At 65.6% G+C, this 19,175-nt stretch overlaps 3 protein-coding genes across 3 annotated transcripts; 2 read left to right on the forward strand and 1 right to left on the reverse strand.

Moving 5' to 3' along the window:
• The first annotated feature begins 1,501 nt into the window (after positions 1-1,501).
• On the forward strand, positions 1,502-2,924 carry RPS15 (ribosomal protein S15). Its single transcript, XM_010725012.4, has 4 exons — positions 1,502-1,638; positions 1,904-1,989; positions 2,095-2,329; positions 2,760-2,924. Exons 1-4 carry the CDS (start codon positions 1,636-1,638, stop codon positions 2,871-2,873), a joined length of 438 nt encoding a protein of 145 aa, XP_010723314.1. The 5' UTR covers positions 1,502-1,635; the 3' UTR covers positions 2,874-2,924.
• Positions 2,925-3,974: 1,050 nt separating this feature from the next.
• Positions 3,975-16,482, forward strand: APC2 (APC regulator of Wnt signaling pathway 2). Its single transcript, XM_085211831.1, has 15 exons — positions 3,975-4,119; positions 7,325-7,480; positions 7,558-7,648; positions 7,730-7,889; positions 7,962-8,070; positions 8,158-8,271; positions 8,564-8,641; positions 9,261-9,341; positions 9,410-9,794; positions 9,991-10,086; positions 10,176-10,315; positions 10,390-10,467; positions 10,559-10,675; positions 10,744-10,958; positions 11,060-16,482. The coding sequence occupies exons 1-15, from the start codon at positions 4,060-4,062 to the stop codon at positions 16,362-16,364; spliced, it is 7,185 nt and encodes a 2,394-aa protein (XP_085067957.1). The 5' UTR covers positions 3,975-4,059; the 3' UTR covers positions 16,365-16,482.
• Positions 16,483-16,623: 141 nt separating this feature from the next.
• Positions 16,624-19,165, reverse strand: LOC100545300 (granzyme M-like). The gene is made up of 5 exons (XM_010725013.4): positions 18,642-19,165; positions 18,400-18,544; positions 17,923-18,171; positions 17,645-17,839; positions 16,624-16,930 (listed from the first exon to the last, which is right to left on the reverse strand). The coding sequence occupies exons 1-5, from the start codon at positions 19,163-19,165 to the stop codon at positions 16,874-16,876; spliced, it is 1,170 nt and encodes a 389-aa protein (XP_010723315.4). The 3' UTR covers positions 16,624-16,873.
• Positions 19,166-19,175: the final 10 nt, after the last annotated feature.

Here is a 19,175-nt window from a genome sequence, read left to right on the forward strand (position 1 = left end):
TGGACCGTTCAGCTCCCAGCAGCGGAATGTGGTCTGTAGTGATTCCTGCTGCTCAGCTTTTAGCACCCAGCTCATCAGAGGAGCAGCTGTGCTGGTGAGGAGCTGCGTGGCCCTGCCTGGTTAGCTTGTAGAGACCAAAGAGCTGCGCTGGCTGTCACCTGGATTGCACTGACCTCAGCAACGGCTGCTGCTTCAGGTCCCCAGAACCACTGGCTTGCATGTCGTCAGAGCTGTGCATGGCTCTGGGTCTGTCTGCTCACCCTGCATGCTGGTGGTGGTGATGGGCATTGAATGCTGCTGTGTTCTGACCTTGAATCCGACAGGTTTGTTCAGCTCCAGGAAAACGCCTTTCACCTCTGCTTTGTCCACTTGGGAAATCGGGAGATAACTTGGAACTGATTTGTTAGAGCTGACTCAGATGCCCTGCTCTTTATTTCTGTGTGCTCTCAATGGATGGTTGCATTCAGGAAACCTTTGGCTGTGTGCCTGCAGCTGCTGAGACCAGTGCGAAGTGGGTCAGCCTGGGTTTACAGGCAGGCTTAGATCCTTGCCCAGTTGCCCTTCGTTTGGGAGTTAAATACGTGCACACAGCATCGCTGGTGCTGTAATTCTGCAGGGCAACAGCCACAAACTGCAGCTCTGCAGCCCACAGCTGCTTCCTCCACTGGTGGAACAGCATGGAGCTGGGATGCCCTGGTCTGAGCTGAGAGGTTTCTGTAGCTGGATGTTTGAATCGTCCCGGTCCCGCTTGGCTGCGAATCCCAGCAGCTCAGCTCTGGTTCCTTTCGCGAGCACAAAGGCTGCGGTGCTCCCAAGTCAGAGCAGCTCTGGTGGCTGCACTGCAGCTCCGTGCTCTGCCTTCAGCGCTTCGACTTCCTGACCGAGTCCTGCGTCGTGAGTCACTGCGTTGTGAAATACGCCGTGAATAACGGGATAATGCAAACCGCGGGATGGAAGCAGACCTACAGTCGTTGCTCTGCCTTCCAGCTTCTCCTGGATAACAGGCGTTGGAGTCCAACGATGAGAGCTCTAACTCTCCGGGTTAGAGTCAACCACGCCGTCCTCTCGTGACTGCCCAGGAAGGAGCGGCGCTGAGATGAACCCGCACGCGTCTGTCACACCTGAGGAGCCCTGCCTGCCGCCTGTCCGTGCCTCAACACCCCTCCCATGGGAAGCACTGCACCGGGAAGCAGCAGCAGCAGACGAAGATCCGTTACTGGAAGCCGAAGGCCGCTGCCTGGACGGAGAGAACGGGGCTGTCGGATGCCCGGAGCCCGACCCACGCGGCCGCAGCAGGGCGAGGCGACTCGGGCTGTTGGCTCCCGCCCTGGGCAAGCCGGGAAGGAACGGTTTCACAGTGCCACCCACTGGAATGTGTCAGAAACCCACGTTGCTGCTTCTGGACGGCCGCTCTCACCCTCGGGCTCCGTCTCCTCCCCGTCCTCCCGCCTGCCTTAAAATCCCCCCGTGCCGCTGCCGCTTCCCCGCGCACCTCCGCTTCTGCCGGGAGCGGCCCCTTTAAGGGCAGTAAGGGCGGAAGCACTGCGCGAGGCGGGGCTTGGCGCACTTCCGCCCGCCGGCGCTCTCGCGAGATCTGCCGCTTCCGGTCCCCCTTTCCGCGCAGAGCAGGCCAAGATGGTGGGTGCGGGCCGGGGGGGGCGGCTGTTCTAATCGGGCTCCATCCGCCGCCGGGGCGGCCGCCCGGGGCTCGAGGCTCCGCTGCGGCCGAGGGCGGCGCGGCCTCTTCCCCGCGAGGGGATGGAGGGCGGCGGGCGGGCGGTCCCTGAGGCCTGGAGGGGTCGGGGCCTGAGGTCTGCTGGGCCCCGGTGGAGCTCGGTGCGAGGCCTTCCCGGCGGTGCCGTGGTTCTGATGGCCGCATCTCTTCCACCCCCCTCGGCAACAGGCAGAAGTGGAGCAGAAGAAGAAGCGAACTTTCCGTAAGTTCACCTACAGAGGAGTGGACCTGGACCAGCTGCTCGACATGTCCTAGTGAGTGCCGCGGGGGGGGGCTGCGCTTCTGTGTCTGAGCGGCTCGGTGGGTCTGTGAGCGGCTCCAGGCGGGCACCGCAGCCTCAGCGCGTCCATCCCTTGCAGCGAGCAGCTGATGCAGCTGTACAGCGCCCGCCAGCGCCGCCGCCTCAACCGGGGGCTGCGCCGAAAGCAGCACTCCTTGCTGAAGCGCCTTCGGAAGGCCAAGAAGGAGGCACCGCCCATGGAGAAGCCCGAGGTGGTGAAGACCCACCTGCGTGATATGATCATCCTCCCCGAGATGGTGGGCAGCATGGTGGGCGTCTACAACGGCAAAACCTTCAACCAGGTGGAGATCAAGGTGAGGCACGCACAACCCCGATGGGGGTGGGAGGAATCTGAGCAGTTTCCAGGAGTGGAATAACGTGGTGCCACCCGATCCCACCGCCTGCATTCAATAATGTTTTCTCTGAGGGTTTTGTTTGCAGCGTTAAAGGCGACCTGAAAGCGCACTGAACAGATCCTGCAGTGTGTGCTGGGGGCAGAGTGAGCTCTGAGTCCTGGTCAGCTCCGCCTGCAGCCAGCAGCTGTCTGTCCCTGGCTGCTGTGGGAGGTGCTGGGGCAGCAGCCATGCCTGTTCCCCATTTCCTAAGTGCTGCAGGCAGAAAAACTGCACGCGGGGCTTCAGCCAGCGTGGGTTACAGCGATGCACTGCAGGTGGTTGGGTGAGATGTGTTCTGTTCCCTGCTTGCTGTCACCACCTTTAACCCCCAGCTCTGCTTCTTTTCCAGCCCGAGATGATCGGTCACTACCTGGGGGAGTTTTCCATCACCTACAAGCCAGTGAAGCACGGCCGGCCTGGGATCGGTGCCACCCACTCCTCCAGGTTCATCCCACTGAAATAAACAACAGCTTTGGGAAATGTGTTCTCTGTGTAAATAAAGAAGTTCCTCTCAGCTGTTTCTGATCTGGGGGAGACCTGAGAGGATCTGCCCTGTGCCTTTGGTTCCGTAGGGGCCGAGGTGTGTCAGGGTCTCCTAAATAAGTGAGCCAGCCATCCTAATTGTTTTGCTGTTTCTTTCCCCAAGTTTGTCACCTACTTTCTGGCACTCCTTTTTGGTAAACACATCTGGCACACGCTTTTCAGTGGATTGATTACAATGACATTCCACAGCCTTTACTGGAAAAGGAGTGGATGGTTCTACTCCATTTGGGGCATTTCAGACCGTACCCAAAGAGGCCCAGAGAGGCAGTGAACGCACCTCGTGGGGCAGGGACAGCCATTGAGCCGCTCCCCTGGGATTCCGAAGAATTACTGTCCCAAATTGGGGATGCCAGAGGCTTTTGGCTGCGTGTTGTGTCAGCGTCGGCCGTTTCGATGGGCGTTTTGAATCCCGTTCCCGTTGTGGCCCCGTCCTGCAGTCGGTGGGTTGCTGGGGTGCCGCAAACCTCTGCCAGCGCCACAGGGACGGGGTCGGGACGCTGCTGTGCCGGCTGCCCTGGGGCTGAGCGCTTCCCTTTGATTTCTGGGCCGTGTCAGCAGCCGCGCCCGCGGTTCTGTTCGTACAGAGGACGGGTGGGCGCTGATGGAGCGGCTCCAGAAGCGCTGATGCCAGCTGGGTCTGCTCCGCCCCAGCGCGGTGGTGACACCGATCCCCTCGCTGCAGCCCAAGGGGCCGGGGGTCCTTTGGGAGCGGCCCGCGTCGCTCCGATGGGACAAACCCCGTCGCCACGGGAAGGCTGCGGGCGTGGAACACGGCGCGGGGGGGGGGTCCGCTGTCCCTGTGCCGGTCCTGGGGGGGGAAGAGCCGCTGTCTCTCCGTTCGGCTGCGGATGGCGCAGTGCCGAAACGCTCCGTCGGGCTGTGGTGGTCCCGGGGGTCCTTCGTGCCCCGCAACACCCGTGGCTGTGGGGCTCCGGGCGGGGATGGAACCCCCCAACCCCCAACCCGCGGGGCTCTCGTGGGGGGGGGGCACGGCGCTCCCTTCCCGGCTGCTGCCCTCTAACGGCGGCGGCTCCGCTGGAAGATCGCGGCCGGGGGGGGCGCGGGGGCGGCGCAGCCGCGGCGACGCGGGGCCGGGATGCGGCTGGATGGGGCTGCGCGGGCTGCTCGCCCTCCTGCGCGCCGCCGCCCCCTCGGCCGGGGATGAGGTAGGGTCGCACCTGCTGCCCCCCCCCCACCTCCTCCCCCCCGCCCCCCCAAATCCCCGCCGTCCCCGGGGCGCGGCTCCATCCCGGTTGAGGTCCCGGGAGGGGCGGATTGGGGCTGCGGGGACAAAGCGGGGACAATGCGGGAGATTTGCGGGCGGCCCCCGGGCTGCGGGGGCACCGATCGGATCGTCCCCATCCGCGTTCTGCGCCCAGAGGGTGGGAGGCGGCAGTGGGGGGAGGGGGGGCTCGGTGGGATCTCAGCATCGCTTCCCCCCCCAGTGCCAGCCCTCACCCCGACCCGCATCTCAGCCCCCCTGCAACGCACCCCCCAAACCTGCCCTTATCGTCCTCACCCTTCAAATCTCCCCCTCAGGTATGCCTCCCTGCACCCCGCCCTGCATCCCCACCCGTCCCCGGTGCGGGGAGGGGGGGGGGTCCTCACATTGGGGTCCCTGGTGAGGGGGGGTCCCCAGAGCTCGGCTATTGTCTGTGACGTGTGTGCATGCAGCATCCGTGTGTGCAGCGCTGTGCATGCGTGTGCATGGGGGAGGGGGGGGGGGTAGGAGCCGTGCAGGAGCTGTGAGTGTGACATACGTGTGCACAACCCCACGCATGTCCCCATGTGTGTCCCTGTGTGAGCCCCTGTCCCTGCGTTTCTTCATCCCCCCCCCCTCGGAGCTGTGCAAGATGCAGTGTGCACAGTGCAGCCTGGATGCTGGGTGTGGAGGAGTGGGGGGGGGGATGAGGGGGGAAAGGTTTGCTGTGGTTGGGGGTCCCCTGGGCTGTGCTCACAGCCGTGTCTATCAGAGGAGCTGGGGACAACAGCACGGTTTGGTTAACGTCCCTGGGGGGCTGTGAGCCGCAGCCGGTGGGGCTCAGCTGTGGCTGCTGCAGAGCTGGGGCTGTCCCTGCTGTGACACCGCTGTCCCCCAGTGCTGCTATAGGGCTGCAGGGAGCCGAGGTGTGTGGGGATATGTGGGGATGCGTGGGGATACGTGGGGATGCATGGGGTACGTGGCCCCCACGGTCCTTCTTGGTTCTGCCCGGGCTGCATGGTGCAGTGAGCAGTGCAACGAGCCGTGCAGGGAGCAATGCAGGGAGTGCTGCAGTGAGCAGTGCAGTGGAGCAGGTTGGGCAGTGTGGTGAGGAGGGCAGGCAGTGCGGTGCGGTGCAGTGCAATGGTCATCCTGCTGCTGCTCCCCCACCCACCAAGGTCCTGCAGTGGCTTTTGCTGGCTGAATTCCGCCTTCTTGGCCGGCACTGAGCACAGGAGGGTCGCTGCCACGTTTTGGGAGAGCCAGGTCCCCAGAGGCCCTGAGCCATTGCATCACCCTGGGGTGCCCCACTGGGAGCACAGCCCCAGAGCATGGAGCCTGTGGGTGATACTGGGGCCACAGTGCAGCACTGGGTCCAATGGGACGTGGCTGTCTGGGGGCCAGGAGGGGGGTATGGGGGCAGAGCTGCGTCTCCTGGCCCCACACCGCAGCCTGGCCCCCTCCCCACCGTATTCTGCTGCTTCACAACTGCAGGTGCTGTGTGCAGCCCCTCCCCACTGTCTGCAGATCTGCAGCTCTGCCAGAGCTGCTGCATTCGGTTCGGAGCTCAGACCCTCCCCACAGCATCCCCAGACACCCCCCCCCCCACAACAAGAATGGGGCAGAAGCTGGGAGGAGTGGGCAGTGCGGGGTGCCCCAGCCCTGAGGCTGCACCAACAGCCCCTCCCTGAGCTGGGGGGGATCCCACATAGTGTCCTCGCCCCACGGGGGGGATGCAATGCCCCCTGGGCTCTCCACCGTCTTCTCCAGCAGTATCCCACCCCCCCTCAAAGCCAGAGCTGTCACTGCAGAGCTGTGGGGAGGAGGTCCAGGGGGCCGGATCCGTGCCTCAGTTTCCCTCACTGTGTGACTGGGCGGTGCCCACACAGCCACACATCTCATCCCCTCCGAATGGCTGCAGTGTGACACAGCACCATCAGTGGGATCCCCCAGCACCGAGCCCACAGCATCCCCCACTGCCATCCATCCCCACCTGCTGGGTGCTGGGAAAGATCCCGGACCCACCCGCACCATCCCATCTCCCGTTGCCATAGCAACAGCAGGCTGTGCTGGGCCCGCATCCTGCAGCGCACATCCCGCATCCCTCGTATTTCATCCCTCATCCCTCATCCTATCCCTCATCCTACGCCCCTCAACCGTCAACCTGCATCCCACATCCTTTGAAATCCCTCCGCCTGCCATTGTTCCTCCCGCATCCCGGTGTTCCACATCCCTCCCCCCACATCCCACCTCCCCCATCCTGCAGCCACCTCCCGCATCCCGCACCCTGGGCTCCTTCTCATAGCACCCCACTGCCCCACAGCCCCAAACCCAGCACTTACGGGGTTTATCCCTTTCCCAGGGGGTTCTCTGCCACCCTGCAGCACTGGGGGGGGAGGGAAGCATTGTGTCATGGGGGTCTTTGTCTCGCTGTGGGGAGGGCTGTGAGGTCTGCAGTGTTTGGGGTGTGTGGAGGGAGAGGTGGGAAGGGCATTGTCCTGGGGGGGGGGGGCCACAAAAGGGCTCCATGGGGTGTTGGAGAAGCGTGGCTGTGGAAAAAGACAAAGGCAGCACATTGGGATCGATCCCAACCGCTGCCCCGGGCGCCCAACGTCCCCAACCCCGCACTGTGGGGCCAAGGGGGGGGTGAGCGGGGGGAGGGAGAGGCTGAGTGTGCACACCCATTGCACACGCACTCGTGCACACACGTGGCTCTGACGAAGGCAGCACGGGGCCATCGTGCTCATTGCCACCACCGGAGGAGCGATGCGTGGGGGGCACAGAGACCCCCATCCCCATCCCTGCCTGCATCCCCCCCATGGCCACCAGTGTCAGCACCAGGTGCCCCCCATCAGGTGGGAGGAGCAGGCGGCGGTTGGGGGGTCCCGATAGGGGGAAGGGGATGTGGATGGATTTGGGGGGGGGGGAGCAGAGCTAGGGGGGCTCCATTTGGACCCAGGGTTGGCGGTGCCGCGGGTGGGAACAAAGCAGTGGAATGTCAGAGAAGACAAAAGCGACACAAAGGCAGCGGAGCGCTGGGGCTGCCGCTTAGGGTCTGTCCCTCTGGGACACCACGGGGGGCTCTGGGGGCTCCATGGCAGCAACCATCCCCATCCCAGGGCTGGATGCAGGGAATTCCCCCGGTCCAATCCCCCCTCCCCACCCCGCAGGCCCTGGAGGAGCTGAAGATGTCTGGAGCAGCTTCATACGAGCAGTTGGTGCGGCAGGTGGAGGCGCTGCGCAGGGAGAACAGCCACCTCCGGCGTGAGCTGCAGGACAACTCCCAGCACCTCTCCAAGCTGGAGAATGAGACCTCGGACATGAAGGTGAGATGGGGCACGGGGGGCTCTGTGCTGCGGGAGGGGGCACATAAGTGGCTGCTCCTCCATGTGTGTGTGTTTAGGAAGTGCTGAAGCACCTGCAGGGGAAGCTGGAGCAGGAGGCACGGGTGATGGTGTCCTCGGGGCAGACGGAGGTGCTGGAGCAGCTGAAAGGTGGGTGCCACATCTGGGGGGGGGAGAGAACATGTGGGGCCACGGATCGAGCTGGCCATTCGCTGCCATCCCCATCCCCAGCTCTGCAGATGGATGTGAGCAGCCTCTACAGCCTCAAGTTCCCAGAGGTTGCAGTGGGGGCCGGGGAGGACAGCCCGCAGCATGGCACACCCCATGGGGACAGCGCTGGGGACGTCGGCCGGGCCACACTGCGGCTGCTGGAGGAGCTGGACAGGGAGAGGTGAGTGGGGGGGGGGCTCAGGGATAACCCCACATGGGGCAGTGCTGAGCAGGGCTGTGCCCCCCCCCCCAGGTGTTTCTTGCTGGGGGAGATCGAGAAGGAGGAGAAGGAGAAGGTGTGGTACTACGCACAGCTGCAGAGCCTCTCCAAGCGCCTGGAGGAGCTGCCCCACGTGGAGACGGTGAGCGGGGACCCATGGGGTGCAGGGGGGGTCCTGCCCCCACCTCACCTCACCTCATCCGGCCCTGTTCTCCTTCCCCCCCCACAGTTCTCCATGCAGATGGATCTCATCCGGCAGCAGCTGCAGTTCGAGGCGCAGCACATCCGAGCGCTGATGGAGGAACGCTTCGGGACGGCGGATGAGATGGTGCAGCGGGCACAGGTTGGAGACCTCGCTCCTCTGCTCCTATTGGGGCCACCGCCCACCTCCCATCCCGTCCTGCCCCCCCCCAGCCCTGTGCAATCCTCACCACATCCTTGCACCCAGCTGGATGCATCCTTGCAGCATCCCCATGCTCCCATCCCCCACTGAGGCACTTTTTGCAGCCTAGCCATGCGCATCCTTGCAACCACCCTGCTGCAGCCGCCCATTTACACCCCTGCATCATGCCTCCCACTGCCTGAGGGTGCCAGGGGGGTCCCAGCTCTCCCTGAACACCCTCCCTCCTGCACAGATCCGGGCATCCCGGCTGGAGCAGATCGACAAGGAGCTGATGGAGGCTCAGGACAAAGTGCAGCCACCGGAGCCGCAGGTAGCGGGGCTGGGGCTGGGCAGGGTCACAGCGAGGTGAGCAGGGGACAAGGCACAGCCCCCCCGCCAATGTCCCCATCCCTGTCCCCACCACCCGCCTGCGAAGGCACAGCCATGGCTTTGTGTGTCTGGGCACCGTGAAATGGGCAGTTGCCATGGAGACGAGAAGTAGGCCATGGTGAGCAGCAGGCGGGCGGCTGCGGGGCTCCAGCAGCATCTGCCAACGGGAGAGACAGAGGGGAGGGCACCGCCATCGCCACGGCCCCCCCCCCTGCCCCCATCCCTGCTCCTCCATCACCCCAGCTCCTCCGTCGCCATCACTGCTGGCCCCTACGTCACTCCGTCCCTCCAGCGCTGTCCCCGTGCCCCACAGGTCTCCCCCCATCCCCTCGCAGTGCTGTGGGTTGTGCACTGCTGTGCCCCCCCTGCTCCCCTCTCCCCCCACTCCTGCCGGTGGCAGCGCTCCCCATCCAGCTTCAAACACTGCGGTGCCATTTGAGAAAGTGCAGCGAGCAGAAAACGCTGCTGAGTGTCCCGGCACAATTCGGGCCCTGAAAGCAGCTGGCCCGCGGGGAGGGGACACCAGTGGGCATCGTGCAACCCCCCCGTGTGCTCCCCAGCTCTGCACAAAGCTGCCGGGCACAGAGGAGGACAGCAGTGTGGACGTCCCGACGCACCCTGAGGATGGGGGCAGCAGCAAGGTGAGGGGCAGCTGCACCAAGCAGGGGTCGGAGGGGTCACGGTGATGCCTAACCCGACCCCCCTGCAGGTGGAGGTGGTCTTCTGGCTGCTGTCCATGCTGGCCACGCGGGACAAGGACGACATGTCGCGCACGCTGCTGGCCATGTCCAGCTCACAAGAGAGCTGCTTGGCCATGCGCAAGTCGGGCTGCCTGCCGCTGCTCATCCAGATCCTGCACGACTCCGACCGTGAGCCGGGACCCCCCGAGAGCCCCTCCGGTGCCAAGGACGCCCGCATGCGCGCCAACGCCGCGCTGCACAACATCGTCTTCTCGCAGCCCGATGAGGGGCAGGCCAAGAAGGAGATGCGGGTGCTGCACGTGCTGGAGCAGATCCGCTCCTACTCGGAGACCTGCTGGGATTGGCTGCAGATGCAGAGCAGGGATGGGGGCAAAGGGCCCGAGGGCAGCACGGGTATGGGGCTGGGCAGGGCTGGACAGCAGTGTTCAGGGATGTGCAGAGTGGTTTGTGTGTGTGTGTGTGTGCAAGGGTGTGTGTGCACGGGTTGGTGTGCACAGCACATGTGTCAGTGTGTGCTGGAGGAGGAGGTGATGCTGTCCGTGTGTGCCAGGCACCCAGGTGGCCCCATCACTCCCCACTGTCCCCACAGCACCGGTGCCCATCGAGCCCCAGATCTGCCAGGCCACCTGTGCCATCATGAAGCTCTCCTTCGATGAGGAGTACCGGCGTGCCATGAACGAGCTGGGTAAGGGGTGGGATGGGGTGAGAGCAGCGACCTGGGGAGCGGGTGCCCAGGGGGGAGTCTGGCCACTGTGACCCCATCCCATCCCACAGGTGGGCTGCAGGCGGTGGCTGAGCTGCTGCAGGTGGACTACGAGATGCACAAGATGACGAGCGATCCCCTGAACCTGGCGCTGCGGCGCTACGCAGGGATGGCCCTCACCAACCTCACCTTTGGGGATGTGGTCAACAAGGTCTGTGGGGCCAAGGGGGTGCTGAGAAGTGGGGCCAGGGCAGCACGGGGCTCAGCACACGTGTTTCTCTGCAGGCAACGCTGTGCTCACGCCGGGGCTGCATGGAGGCCATCGTGGCCCAGCTGGGCTCCGACAGCGAGGAGCTGCACCAGGTGGGTGCCGCCAGGATGGACGGGTGTGGGGGTGGTGCCCATCACAGGGATGGAGCCGTGCCCACACGCCCCGTGTGCTCCGCTCACACAGGTGGTCTCGAGCATCCTGAGGAACCTCTCCTGGAGAGCCGACATCAACAGCAAGAAGGTGCTGCGGGAGGTGGGCAGCGTGGCGGGGCTGACGCAGTGCGCGCTGCACGCGGCCAAGGTGAGAGCCGGGGCGGGTGGGGGTGGGCACTGCGGCACGGCTGGGGCTGATCCCCCCTCCCCACACAGGAGTCCACACTGAAGAGTGTCCTGAGCGCGCTGTGGAACCTGTCGGCACACAGCACAGAGAACAAAGCCGCCATCTGCGGCGTGGAGGGGGCCCTGGGCTTCCTGGTCAGCACCCTCACCTACAAGTGCCAGAGCAACTCGCTGGCCATCATCGAGAGCGGCGGCGGCATCCTGCGCAACGTCTCCAGCCTCATCGCCACGCGTGAGGACTACAGGTGGGGGTTGGGGGGCACGGTGTGGGGTTGGGGTGCGTGTAATGCCGATGGCTGGACCTCCCCATCCCATCCCCTTCCACCCTGTCCCTCCCATCCCACAGGCAGGTGCTCCGGGACCACAACTGCCTGCAGACGCTGCTGCAGCACCTGCGCTCGCACAGCCTCACCATTGTCAGCAATGCCTGCGGCACGCTTTGGAACCTGTCTGCCCGCAGCCCCCGCGACCAGGAGCTGCTCTGGGACCTGGGGGCGGTCAGCATGCTGCGCAACCTCATCCACTCCAAGCACAAGATGATCGCCATGGGCAGCGCGGCCGCGCTCCGCAACCTGCTCACCAACCGGCCCCCCAAGTACAAGGACACTGCCGTTGTCTCGCCGGGCTCCTGCATGCCATCTCTGTACATGCGCAAGCAGAAGGCGCTGGAGGCCGAGCTGGATGCCAAACACCTGGCTGAGACCTTTGACACCATGGAGAAGCAGAGCTTGAAGAGCCAGAGCGCCAAGAAGCCGCTGCGGCACATGGAGAGCCTGGTGAAGGACTACGCCTCCGACTCGGGCTGCTTCGATGACGATGAGGTGCCCAACATCTCCACTGGTGTGGAGACAGCCAGCGCCTCCGTCCTCTCCATGTTCCTGGGCTCCTCTTTCCTGCAGGGCCAGGCGCTGCCGCGGGCTCTGGCACACAGACGGTGCCCGGAACCGGAGAAGGACGATGGTGGGAAGCCGGCGGAGCCCAAGAAGCTGCCGCTGCCGGAGGACGACGTCTCTCTGGCCGCCGAGAAGCTGGCCAACAAGATCTCCAGCACGGTGGCCAAGATCGACAAGCTGGTGGAGGACATCTCCACCATGCACACGTCCTCGGATGACAGCTTCAGCCTCAGCTCAGAGGACCACGGCCTGGACTGGCAGTACGGCCCCGAGGAGCCGCCCGAGGTGCGCGCCCACTCCTGCTCCCCGTGCCGTCTCTCGGACACCGGAGGCTCTGCCAGGCGTGAGGGACTGAGCCGGGCGCGAGCGCTGCTGCGGCTGAAGACGGCGTACACCAGCCTGTCCACAGACAGCCTCAACAGCGGCAGCACCAGCGATGGCTATTGCCCGAAGGAGCACATGAAGCCCTGCACCAGGGCCCCCTTTCTTGACTACAGGGATGAGCTGCAACGCTACCAGAAGCGGCCCAGCAGGCTGGACCTCAAGAGCATCCTGGGCACCAAGCCTGACCCCCCTGTGCTCAGGGCTGAGCCGGATAAGCCAGAGCAGAGAGAGGCACCGGAGCGGGGCAGGAAGGCGGTGACCTTCCCCAGTCCCAAAGCACTGGAAACCGGGAGGAAGAAGGAGATGGGTGGCAAACTGCCCACCGACCCACAGGTGCACACCATCAAGCTCTCGCCCTCGTACCAGCATGTGCCCTTGCTCGGGAACCTGGCCAAGAGCAGCACAGCCATCAGCCACCACACCTCGCTGCTGGGAAGGAAGCAAGCCTGGCTGCCCCCGGCCCTCCTGCAAACAGCCGACAACCTCAGCAAGATCCCTGAGAAGCTGCCAGCCCAGCCCCTAGCTCCGGCTGAGCAGGAGTCGGTGCAGAAGTACTCGGTGGAGGACACCCCCATCTGCTTCTCCCGCTGCAGCTCCCTCTCCTCCCTCTCCTCAGCCGACAATGTGCTGGATGGGCAGAGCCACAGCGAGAATGACCTGGACAGCGACTCCTCACTGGAGATCCTGGAGATGGATGAAGGGGATGGGGAAGCTGAGGACACGAGGCAGGAGAAGGAGAAGGCGGAGATGGGTCCGACAACACCGGTGGGGATCTCCCAGCCCATCACCATCCCCTTCTCCAAACGTGACAAGCTTTTCCTGCGGGATGCATCCCCCTCCCGCCAGGAGGACCACACTCCCTCCAGCTCCTCAGAGAACTACATCCAGGAGACGCCGTTGGTGATGAGCCGCTGCAGCTCCGTCAGCTCTCTGGGCAGCTTCGAGAGCCCATCCATCGCCAGCTCCATCCAGAGTGACCCGTGCAGTGAGATGATCAGCGGCACCGTCAGCCCCAGCGAGCTGCCTGACAGCCCTGGGCAGACCATGCCACCCAGCCGCAGCAAGACGCCGCTCTTCGAGCTGGGCTGCCCACCCGAGAAGGAGACCAGCCAGTTCAACATCCAGTGGGAGAACAACGTCAAGAAGTTCATGGAGATCACCGACTTCAAGGAGCGCTTCCAGCTGCCCCAGGACCTGGACTCCATGGTCTATTTCACAGTGGAGAAACCCAATGAGAATTTCTCGTGCGCCTCCAGCCTGAGCGCCCTGCCGCTGCACGAGCACTACGTGCAGAAAGACGTGGAGCTGAAGCTGATGCCCACCTTCCCCGAAAAGAACAGCCTGAATTTTGCAGTGCACGAGGAGCGGGAGGAGAGGGAGGAGCAGCTCCTGGAGGGCCAACGCCGGGCAGAGCCCAGTTCCGACGACGACATCGAGATCCTAAAGGAGTGCATCAGCTCCGCCATGCCCTCACGCTTCCGCAAGGTGAAGAGCTCGCTGCTCTCCGGGCAGGTCCTGCACCCGCACACCAAGAAGCCGGTCCACGTCCCCGTCTACATGCTGGTGCCCACGCACACTGCTGTCCCCAAGCACCTCCGTGCCGCCGCCCGGGAGCTCTACAAGGATGATGACTCCTACACCGATTCGGCTGACGGGACCCCCGTCAACTTCTCCAGCACAGCCTCGTTGAGCGATGAGACCCTGCGTGGCCCCAAGGAGGAGGCTGAGCCCCCCCACGGTGCGGGGAGGAGACGGGAAATGGGCACTGCGGCGTCGCCGGCACGGAGATCTGCTCTAGGCAGCTCGGCGCACACACGGCCCAGCTCAGCCTGCAGGGGCAGGGCGGGCTCCAGCCGGGACAGCCCCGTGCCACCGGGCAGAGGTGCGGAGGGGAAGCGGGGACAGCCCATGCTCGGCACGGAGCCAGAGGTGGGGAGGAGCGGCAGCCCTGGGACGCGGCCCTGCAGCCTGCCCGGGAGGAAGGATGGTATGCGCGAGGAAGGGGCGGCCTTCCAGTCGCTGTGCCACACCACGCCGACTGAAGAAGCCGTCTACTGCTTCTATGAGCACGACTCGGATGAGCCTGGGCTGGGCAAGGAGGTGCCCGGCGGTGGAGCGCAGCCCGGCCGGGCGCTGCGGAGGGAGCGCTGCGGGGGCTCCGTGCCCAGGAGGGAGCCTGAGACGAAGGGCAAAGCGAAGGGCAAGCTGCAGCACAACCTGATTGCTGATGAGACACCGCCGTGCTACTCGCTGAGCTCCTCCATGAGCTCCCTGAGTGATGGCAACCCTGGCGAGGGTGAGGAGCGTGGTTCAGCCCCCCGGCAGCGCGCAGCGGTGGGGCAGACGCAGGGCCGCTCCCCCAGCCCCAACTCGGAGGACGATCTCCTGCAGAAGTGCATCGGCTCTGCCATGCCCAAGCGCCGGCGGCCCTCAACGAGGCGGAGGACGGCGGAGAGGAAGCAGAAGCCGAAGGGCAGCGCTGGGAGGGAGCGCCCGGCAGAGGGCAGGCATCGCCCCGAGGATTTGGGCTCTGACGGCGGCTCCGACCTGGACAGCGTGGAGTGGGAGGCCATCCAGGAGGGAGCCAACTCCATCGTCACCTGGCTGCACCAGGCTGCGGCGTCGCTGTCGCGGGAGCCTTCCTCCGAGTCTGACTCCATCCTCTCCTTCGTCTCAGGGCTCTCAGTCGGCTCCACTCTGCAGCTCTCCCTGGACAGGGCTGAGAAGAAACGCTCTGGAAGTGCGGCCGGGCGGGAGACGGAGAGGAGGGAGCGTGCCAAGAGCCGCCCGGAGGCGAAGAAGGCGCCGAGCGCCCGTCCTGCTGGCAGTGCGAGGGCAGAGAGGAGCCCAGCACCGAGCAAGCCCGTGCCCAACCTGCCGGTGGTTTTCCGCGGCAGGACCGTCATCTACATGCCCAACTTGGCCAAGGACGCGCCCAGCCCGCGCTCCACCCCAAAGAAATCCCCCATGGCCAAACCCCCGGCGCCCAAGAATCTGTCGCTGAGCCAGCAGCGTTCCCGCAGCCTGCACCGCCTGGGGAAGCCGCCCGAGGGGGGGGACCTGGCTCTGCCCAAGCGCAGCACCACGCCCCCTGCCCGCATCGCCAAGGGGCCGCCGTCCTCGGGCTCGTCCCGCACCTCCACGCCCTCGCAGCACGTGCCCAAGAAGCTGCCGTCACCCTCGCAGCTCTCCAAGCAGAGCCCCGTGCAGACGGGCAAGACGACCGGCCCCCCCTCCCCGCCCGGCCCCTCGGCCAAGCCCACGGCCCCCAGATCCCCGGCCCCCCGGCAGCACAAGACGCAGAAGTCACCCGTCCGCATCCCCTTCATGCAGAAGCCCAGCAGGAAGGTGCTGCCGGTGCGCGCGGCCATGCCGGTGCTGGAGGAGCAGGAGGGCAGCGGCAAGGCGAAGGGCAGCACGCCGGGGGGGGCGGGGAGCAGCCGGCTCAACCTGGTGCGGATGTCATCCACTCGCTCCAGCGGCAGCGACTCGGACCGCTCGGGTTTCTTGCGGCAGCTCACCTTCATCAAGGAGTCCTCCAGCCTGCTGCTGCGGCACCGCGCCGAGCTCGGCCCGGCCACCCCGGCCACCTCACTGCCCCGCGGTGCGTCCCCGCAGCGCAGCCGGGCCGCCCTCCCCACCGTCTTCCTCTGCTCGTCCCGCTGCGAGGAGCTGAAGGCGGCCAAACCGGCAGCGCCCGCACCGCGTCCGCTCGTCCCCAGGGCGCAGCCCGGCTGCAAAGCCCCCGCCGCATCCAAGCCCCCGCGCAGGACCAGCTCCGAGAGCCCCTCCCGGCTGCCGGTGAAGACGGCCGTCCCGGAGCCCTTCAAGCGGTATTCCTCATCGCCCAACATCAGCGTGCCGCGCCGCACCGGCAGCCCGTCCTCCGTCCTCTCCGCTCGCTCCGAGGCGTCGGCGCGGCGGCGGAAACCCGGTGAGGCGACGGAGGAGAAACCGCCGACGGCGATGATGAAAGGCACGTGGCGACGCATCCGCGATGAGGACATCCCGCACATCCTGCAGAGCACGCTGCCCTCCACCGCGCTGCCGCTGCTCAGCGCCGCCGAGGAGCCGCTCCCCGGCCCCAGGAAGACGAGCGATGCCGTGGTGCAGACCGAGGACTTCGCCACCACCAAGACCAACTCCAGCACCTCGCCCACGATGGAGAGCCCCCGGCACGATGGCGAAGCCCCGGCGCCCACCAAGGCCGCTCTGCCCATCTCCTTCGGGCACGAGGCTCCGGCCGGGACCTTCCCCGCCAGCCGGCACAGCTCCCCGAGCCGCGCCGCCCGCGTCACCCCCTTCAATTACGTCCCCAGCCCCATGGCGGTGCCGGCAGTGGCCGACAAAGCAGTGGAGAAAATCCAGGCGTGAGCGGCTGCCACGGACGGACCCCGACGGACGCCTCCTGCCCGCGGGGATGGAGACGTGGGACGGCCGGGACCCCTCCCCTGCCCAGATGGGATTTATTCCAATGCAGCTCCAAAGGTTCCCGTGCTGAAGACCAGGCGAAATCCCATGGGTGGGGACCGATCCCTGCAGCCAAGCGCTTCTCAGTGCCCGGGGGAGTCCCCGGGGCACGGCAGCCCTAGGGGTCGTGTCCCCACAACCCAGAAACACAACAAAGCAAAGCCTTAACGCCAGGCTCGCGCCGCACGCTTCAGCTCGCGCACCGGCACGGCACCGCCAGGCATCGCAGAGCCTTTATTGCGGGGACGGGGTCGCCTCATCTCGGGGATACACAGCCAGAGTGAAGTAGGGAGGGACCCCACGGGACAAATCGTGAGGCGTGGGGCCGGGCTGGGTCCCATTTGTGCTGCTCCTAATGAGGGTGCTGGCTGAGTGCTGGCAGCGGTGCTCACAGAGGTCCGCTCCGGTGCTCATCAGGGCTGGGTGCTCGTCGGGGTCCCGGCTGCTTTGTTACTGAGCTGCGGACTGCCCTGGGGAGGACACAGAGTGCAGAGGTGGCACCGGGGTGCCCAACTCCAAGGGAAGGGTCTGGGCCCCCCCCGCAGCACGCAGCCCCCGGCACGGCTGGCAGTGAGGTGCCTGCACAGCGTGGATACGGGTCCATCCAGGACTGGATTACGCCCACGAGCAGGAGGTGCACGCCCTGCTGCCAGCTGGCCCTGTGCACCCCAGGGTGGGCTGCTGAGTGTCCCCCATCCCGACCTGGGTGCTCCCCAGCCACCCACGTGTCCCCCAGTCCCTCCTCACTGCCCACTCATGCCTTTGGTTGGGCTGATCTGCGGGGCCTCCAGGGACCAACACCACCAGGTGCCCTGTGGGTGTCTTCAGGGACAGGCAGGGGGTTACGGGGACATGTAGGGGACACAGGGACGCACGTATAGGTCAAGAAATAGGGCCACAGCCCCCTGTGGACGCCCTGTCCCCTCCTGATGGCCATAACCCAGAACAGGACCCACGTGCAGGATGCCAGCATCACCCCACACACGTGGTTGTGGCCCCGGGTGTCAGTGCCACCATCCCAGCCCCGCTGCCACCCATCTGCCCTATGTGTGACCGTCGGCTTCGTCCCCATCTGTGTGGAATCGCGCTGGGTTTGTGGTGTCCCGTCCCCCCGTTGCTGTATGTATGTACTAAGGATGTTATTTTACCAGGACTCTGGACAGTATTAAAAATTAAATGCAAACCTGTGTAAATAGCCGGGGCTGCTCCATCTGTGCCGTGCAGCCACGCCGCAGCGTGCGCCGGATCCACACACGGTGCTTCACTGCTGAGGTGGCCACTGGGGGCTTGAAGGGGTCAGCAGGTTTGCGGCTGCTGAAGGACATAACGCCCGCCACAGCCGCCGGGCGCCCGCACACCAGGGGACCCCCGGAGTCACCCTGTGGGAGTGATGGGGATGGCACAGCTCGGCACAAAGCATCACAGCCCCGCACAACCCCCCCCCCCCCTCCCAGCTCCTCACCTTGGTGGGGGCTTCGCCGTGGCCCCGACCCTGGAAGCAGATCATGGTGGGTGTGAGGTCACCGTTCCAAAAGCGGCTGTTGTTGCACATCCTCATGTCCAGCACGGCCACCTCCAGCTCCTGCAGGGCGGCTGCCAGCCCTCGTCGCCCACCCCAGCCTGCCAGGCTGCACACGGTGCCCACCGCCGGCTCCCGCCGCAGCAGCGCGATGGGTCGGTGCCTTTTGCTGCGTTTCACCTTCCCCTCCAGCTGTGGGCAGTGCGGGGCAGCGTCAGGACCCACCGCTGCCACGGCGGCGTCACCGCATCGCCCGGGGTGAGGGTGGGTGAACGTCACCCTGATGAGATGTCACCCGGGTGAGATGTCACCCGGATAGGAAAGTGCTCGGAGGCGTGAAAGGAAATGTCACCCGGCCCCGTGCTGCGGCGCGGTGTGAATTCCCCACTGGTGGCGCTTCCTGGCACCAACCGTCCCCACCTGCAGCAGCAGGAGGTCATTCTCCATCGTCTGGCTGTTGTAGCCGGAGTGGGGACAGGCAGCGCGGATGGAGAAGCTCTGGGTGTCCCTGTGCTCCCGCAGCCGGTGCAGCCCCACCACCACCGTCATCCTGGAGACGTCAGCACTGCGGAACACAGCGCACGTCCACACGGTGCCCCTCCAAACCCCAGCCCAGCGGTGGGCGGGACGGGATGCTCACCTCCATAGGACACAATTCTCACCTCCGTGGGATGCAGTGTGCAGCCGTCAGCACCCAGCGTGAGTTCAGCAATGCTCCCCCGCAGGCGTGCACCCCCCTGGACTGCACTGACACCATGTAGGGCCGGGAGTGGGGCTTGGCCTCGTGTCCCCCAATGATGCGCAGATGTGACCGCGCTACCAGGAGAGGGGGAGCCCAGCCCGCAGCCACTGCTGAGTGGGGATGGCTGCCCCTCTGCCCCGCTGCTCCCTGCAGTGGCACAGAAACCCCATCGGTCACCCCAGCCCCATTGCATCGCTCACCCAGCCCAGGGTTGGGCAGTGCCAGCAGCAGCAGCAGCCCCAGAACTGCGCTCCTCTCCATGCTGCTCCTGCTGTGTGCAAAGAGCTGCAAGGCTGTGGGGCCGGGGCAGAGGGCTGCGATGACGTGCGGCGTACAGGAAGGGGGGAAGCAGAGTGAACGTCTGCAGGTGTGAAATAACACCACAGAGAAACAGCTCCAACCAACCCACAGGGACAGGCAGCCCCCCCACAGCCTGGTTCCCATCCTCACCAAG

This window comes from Meleagris gallopavo, chromosome 30 (genome assembly GCF_905368555.1).
Source record: "Meleagris gallopavo chromosome 30, MGAL_WU_HG_1.1, whole genome shotgun sequence".
Lineage (NCBI taxonomy): Eukaryota > Metazoa > Chordata > Aves > Galliformes > Phasianidae > Meleagris > Meleagris gallopavo.

Excerpts from the sequence above, each read along its gene's own strand:
- RPS15 (XM_010725012.4), top strand. Across the intron at positions 1,990-2,094 it reads CAGCTGCTCGACATGTCCTA|CGAGCAGCTGATGCAGCTGT; the intron begins GTGAGTGCCGCG and ends CATCCCTTGCAG. Across the intron at positions 2,330-2,759 it reads TCAACCAGGTGGAGATCAAG|CCCGAGATGATCGGTCACTA; the intron begins GTGAGGCACGCA and ends CTTCTTTTCCAG.
- APC2 (XM_085211831.1), top strand. The coding sequence starts at position 4,060 with ATGGGGCTGCGCGGGCTGCTCGCCCTCCTGCGCGCCGCCGCCCCCTCG. Across the intron at positions 8,272-8,563 it reads AGATGGTGCAGCGGGCACAG|ATCCGGGCATCCCGGCTGGA; the intron begins GTTGGAGACCTC and ends CCTCCTGCACAG. Across the intron at positions 10,959-11,059 it reads GCCACGCGTGAGGACTACAG|GCAGGTGCTCCGGGACCACA; the intron begins GTGGGGGTTGGG and ends CCCATCCCACAG.
- LOC100545300 (XM_010725013.4), bottom strand. The coding sequence starts at position 19,165 with ATGGGAACCAGGCTGTGGGGGGGCTGCCTGTCCCTGTGGGTTGGTTGG. Across the intron at positions 18,172-18,399 it reads ATGACCTCCTGCTGCTGCAG|CTGGAGGGGAAGGTGAAACG; the intron begins GTGGGGACGGTT and ends CACTGCCCACAG. Across the intron at positions 16,931-17,644 it reads AGCCCCGGCTATTTACACAG|GGCAGTCCGCAGCTCAGTAA; the intron begins GTTTGCATTTAA and ends TGTCCTCCCCAG.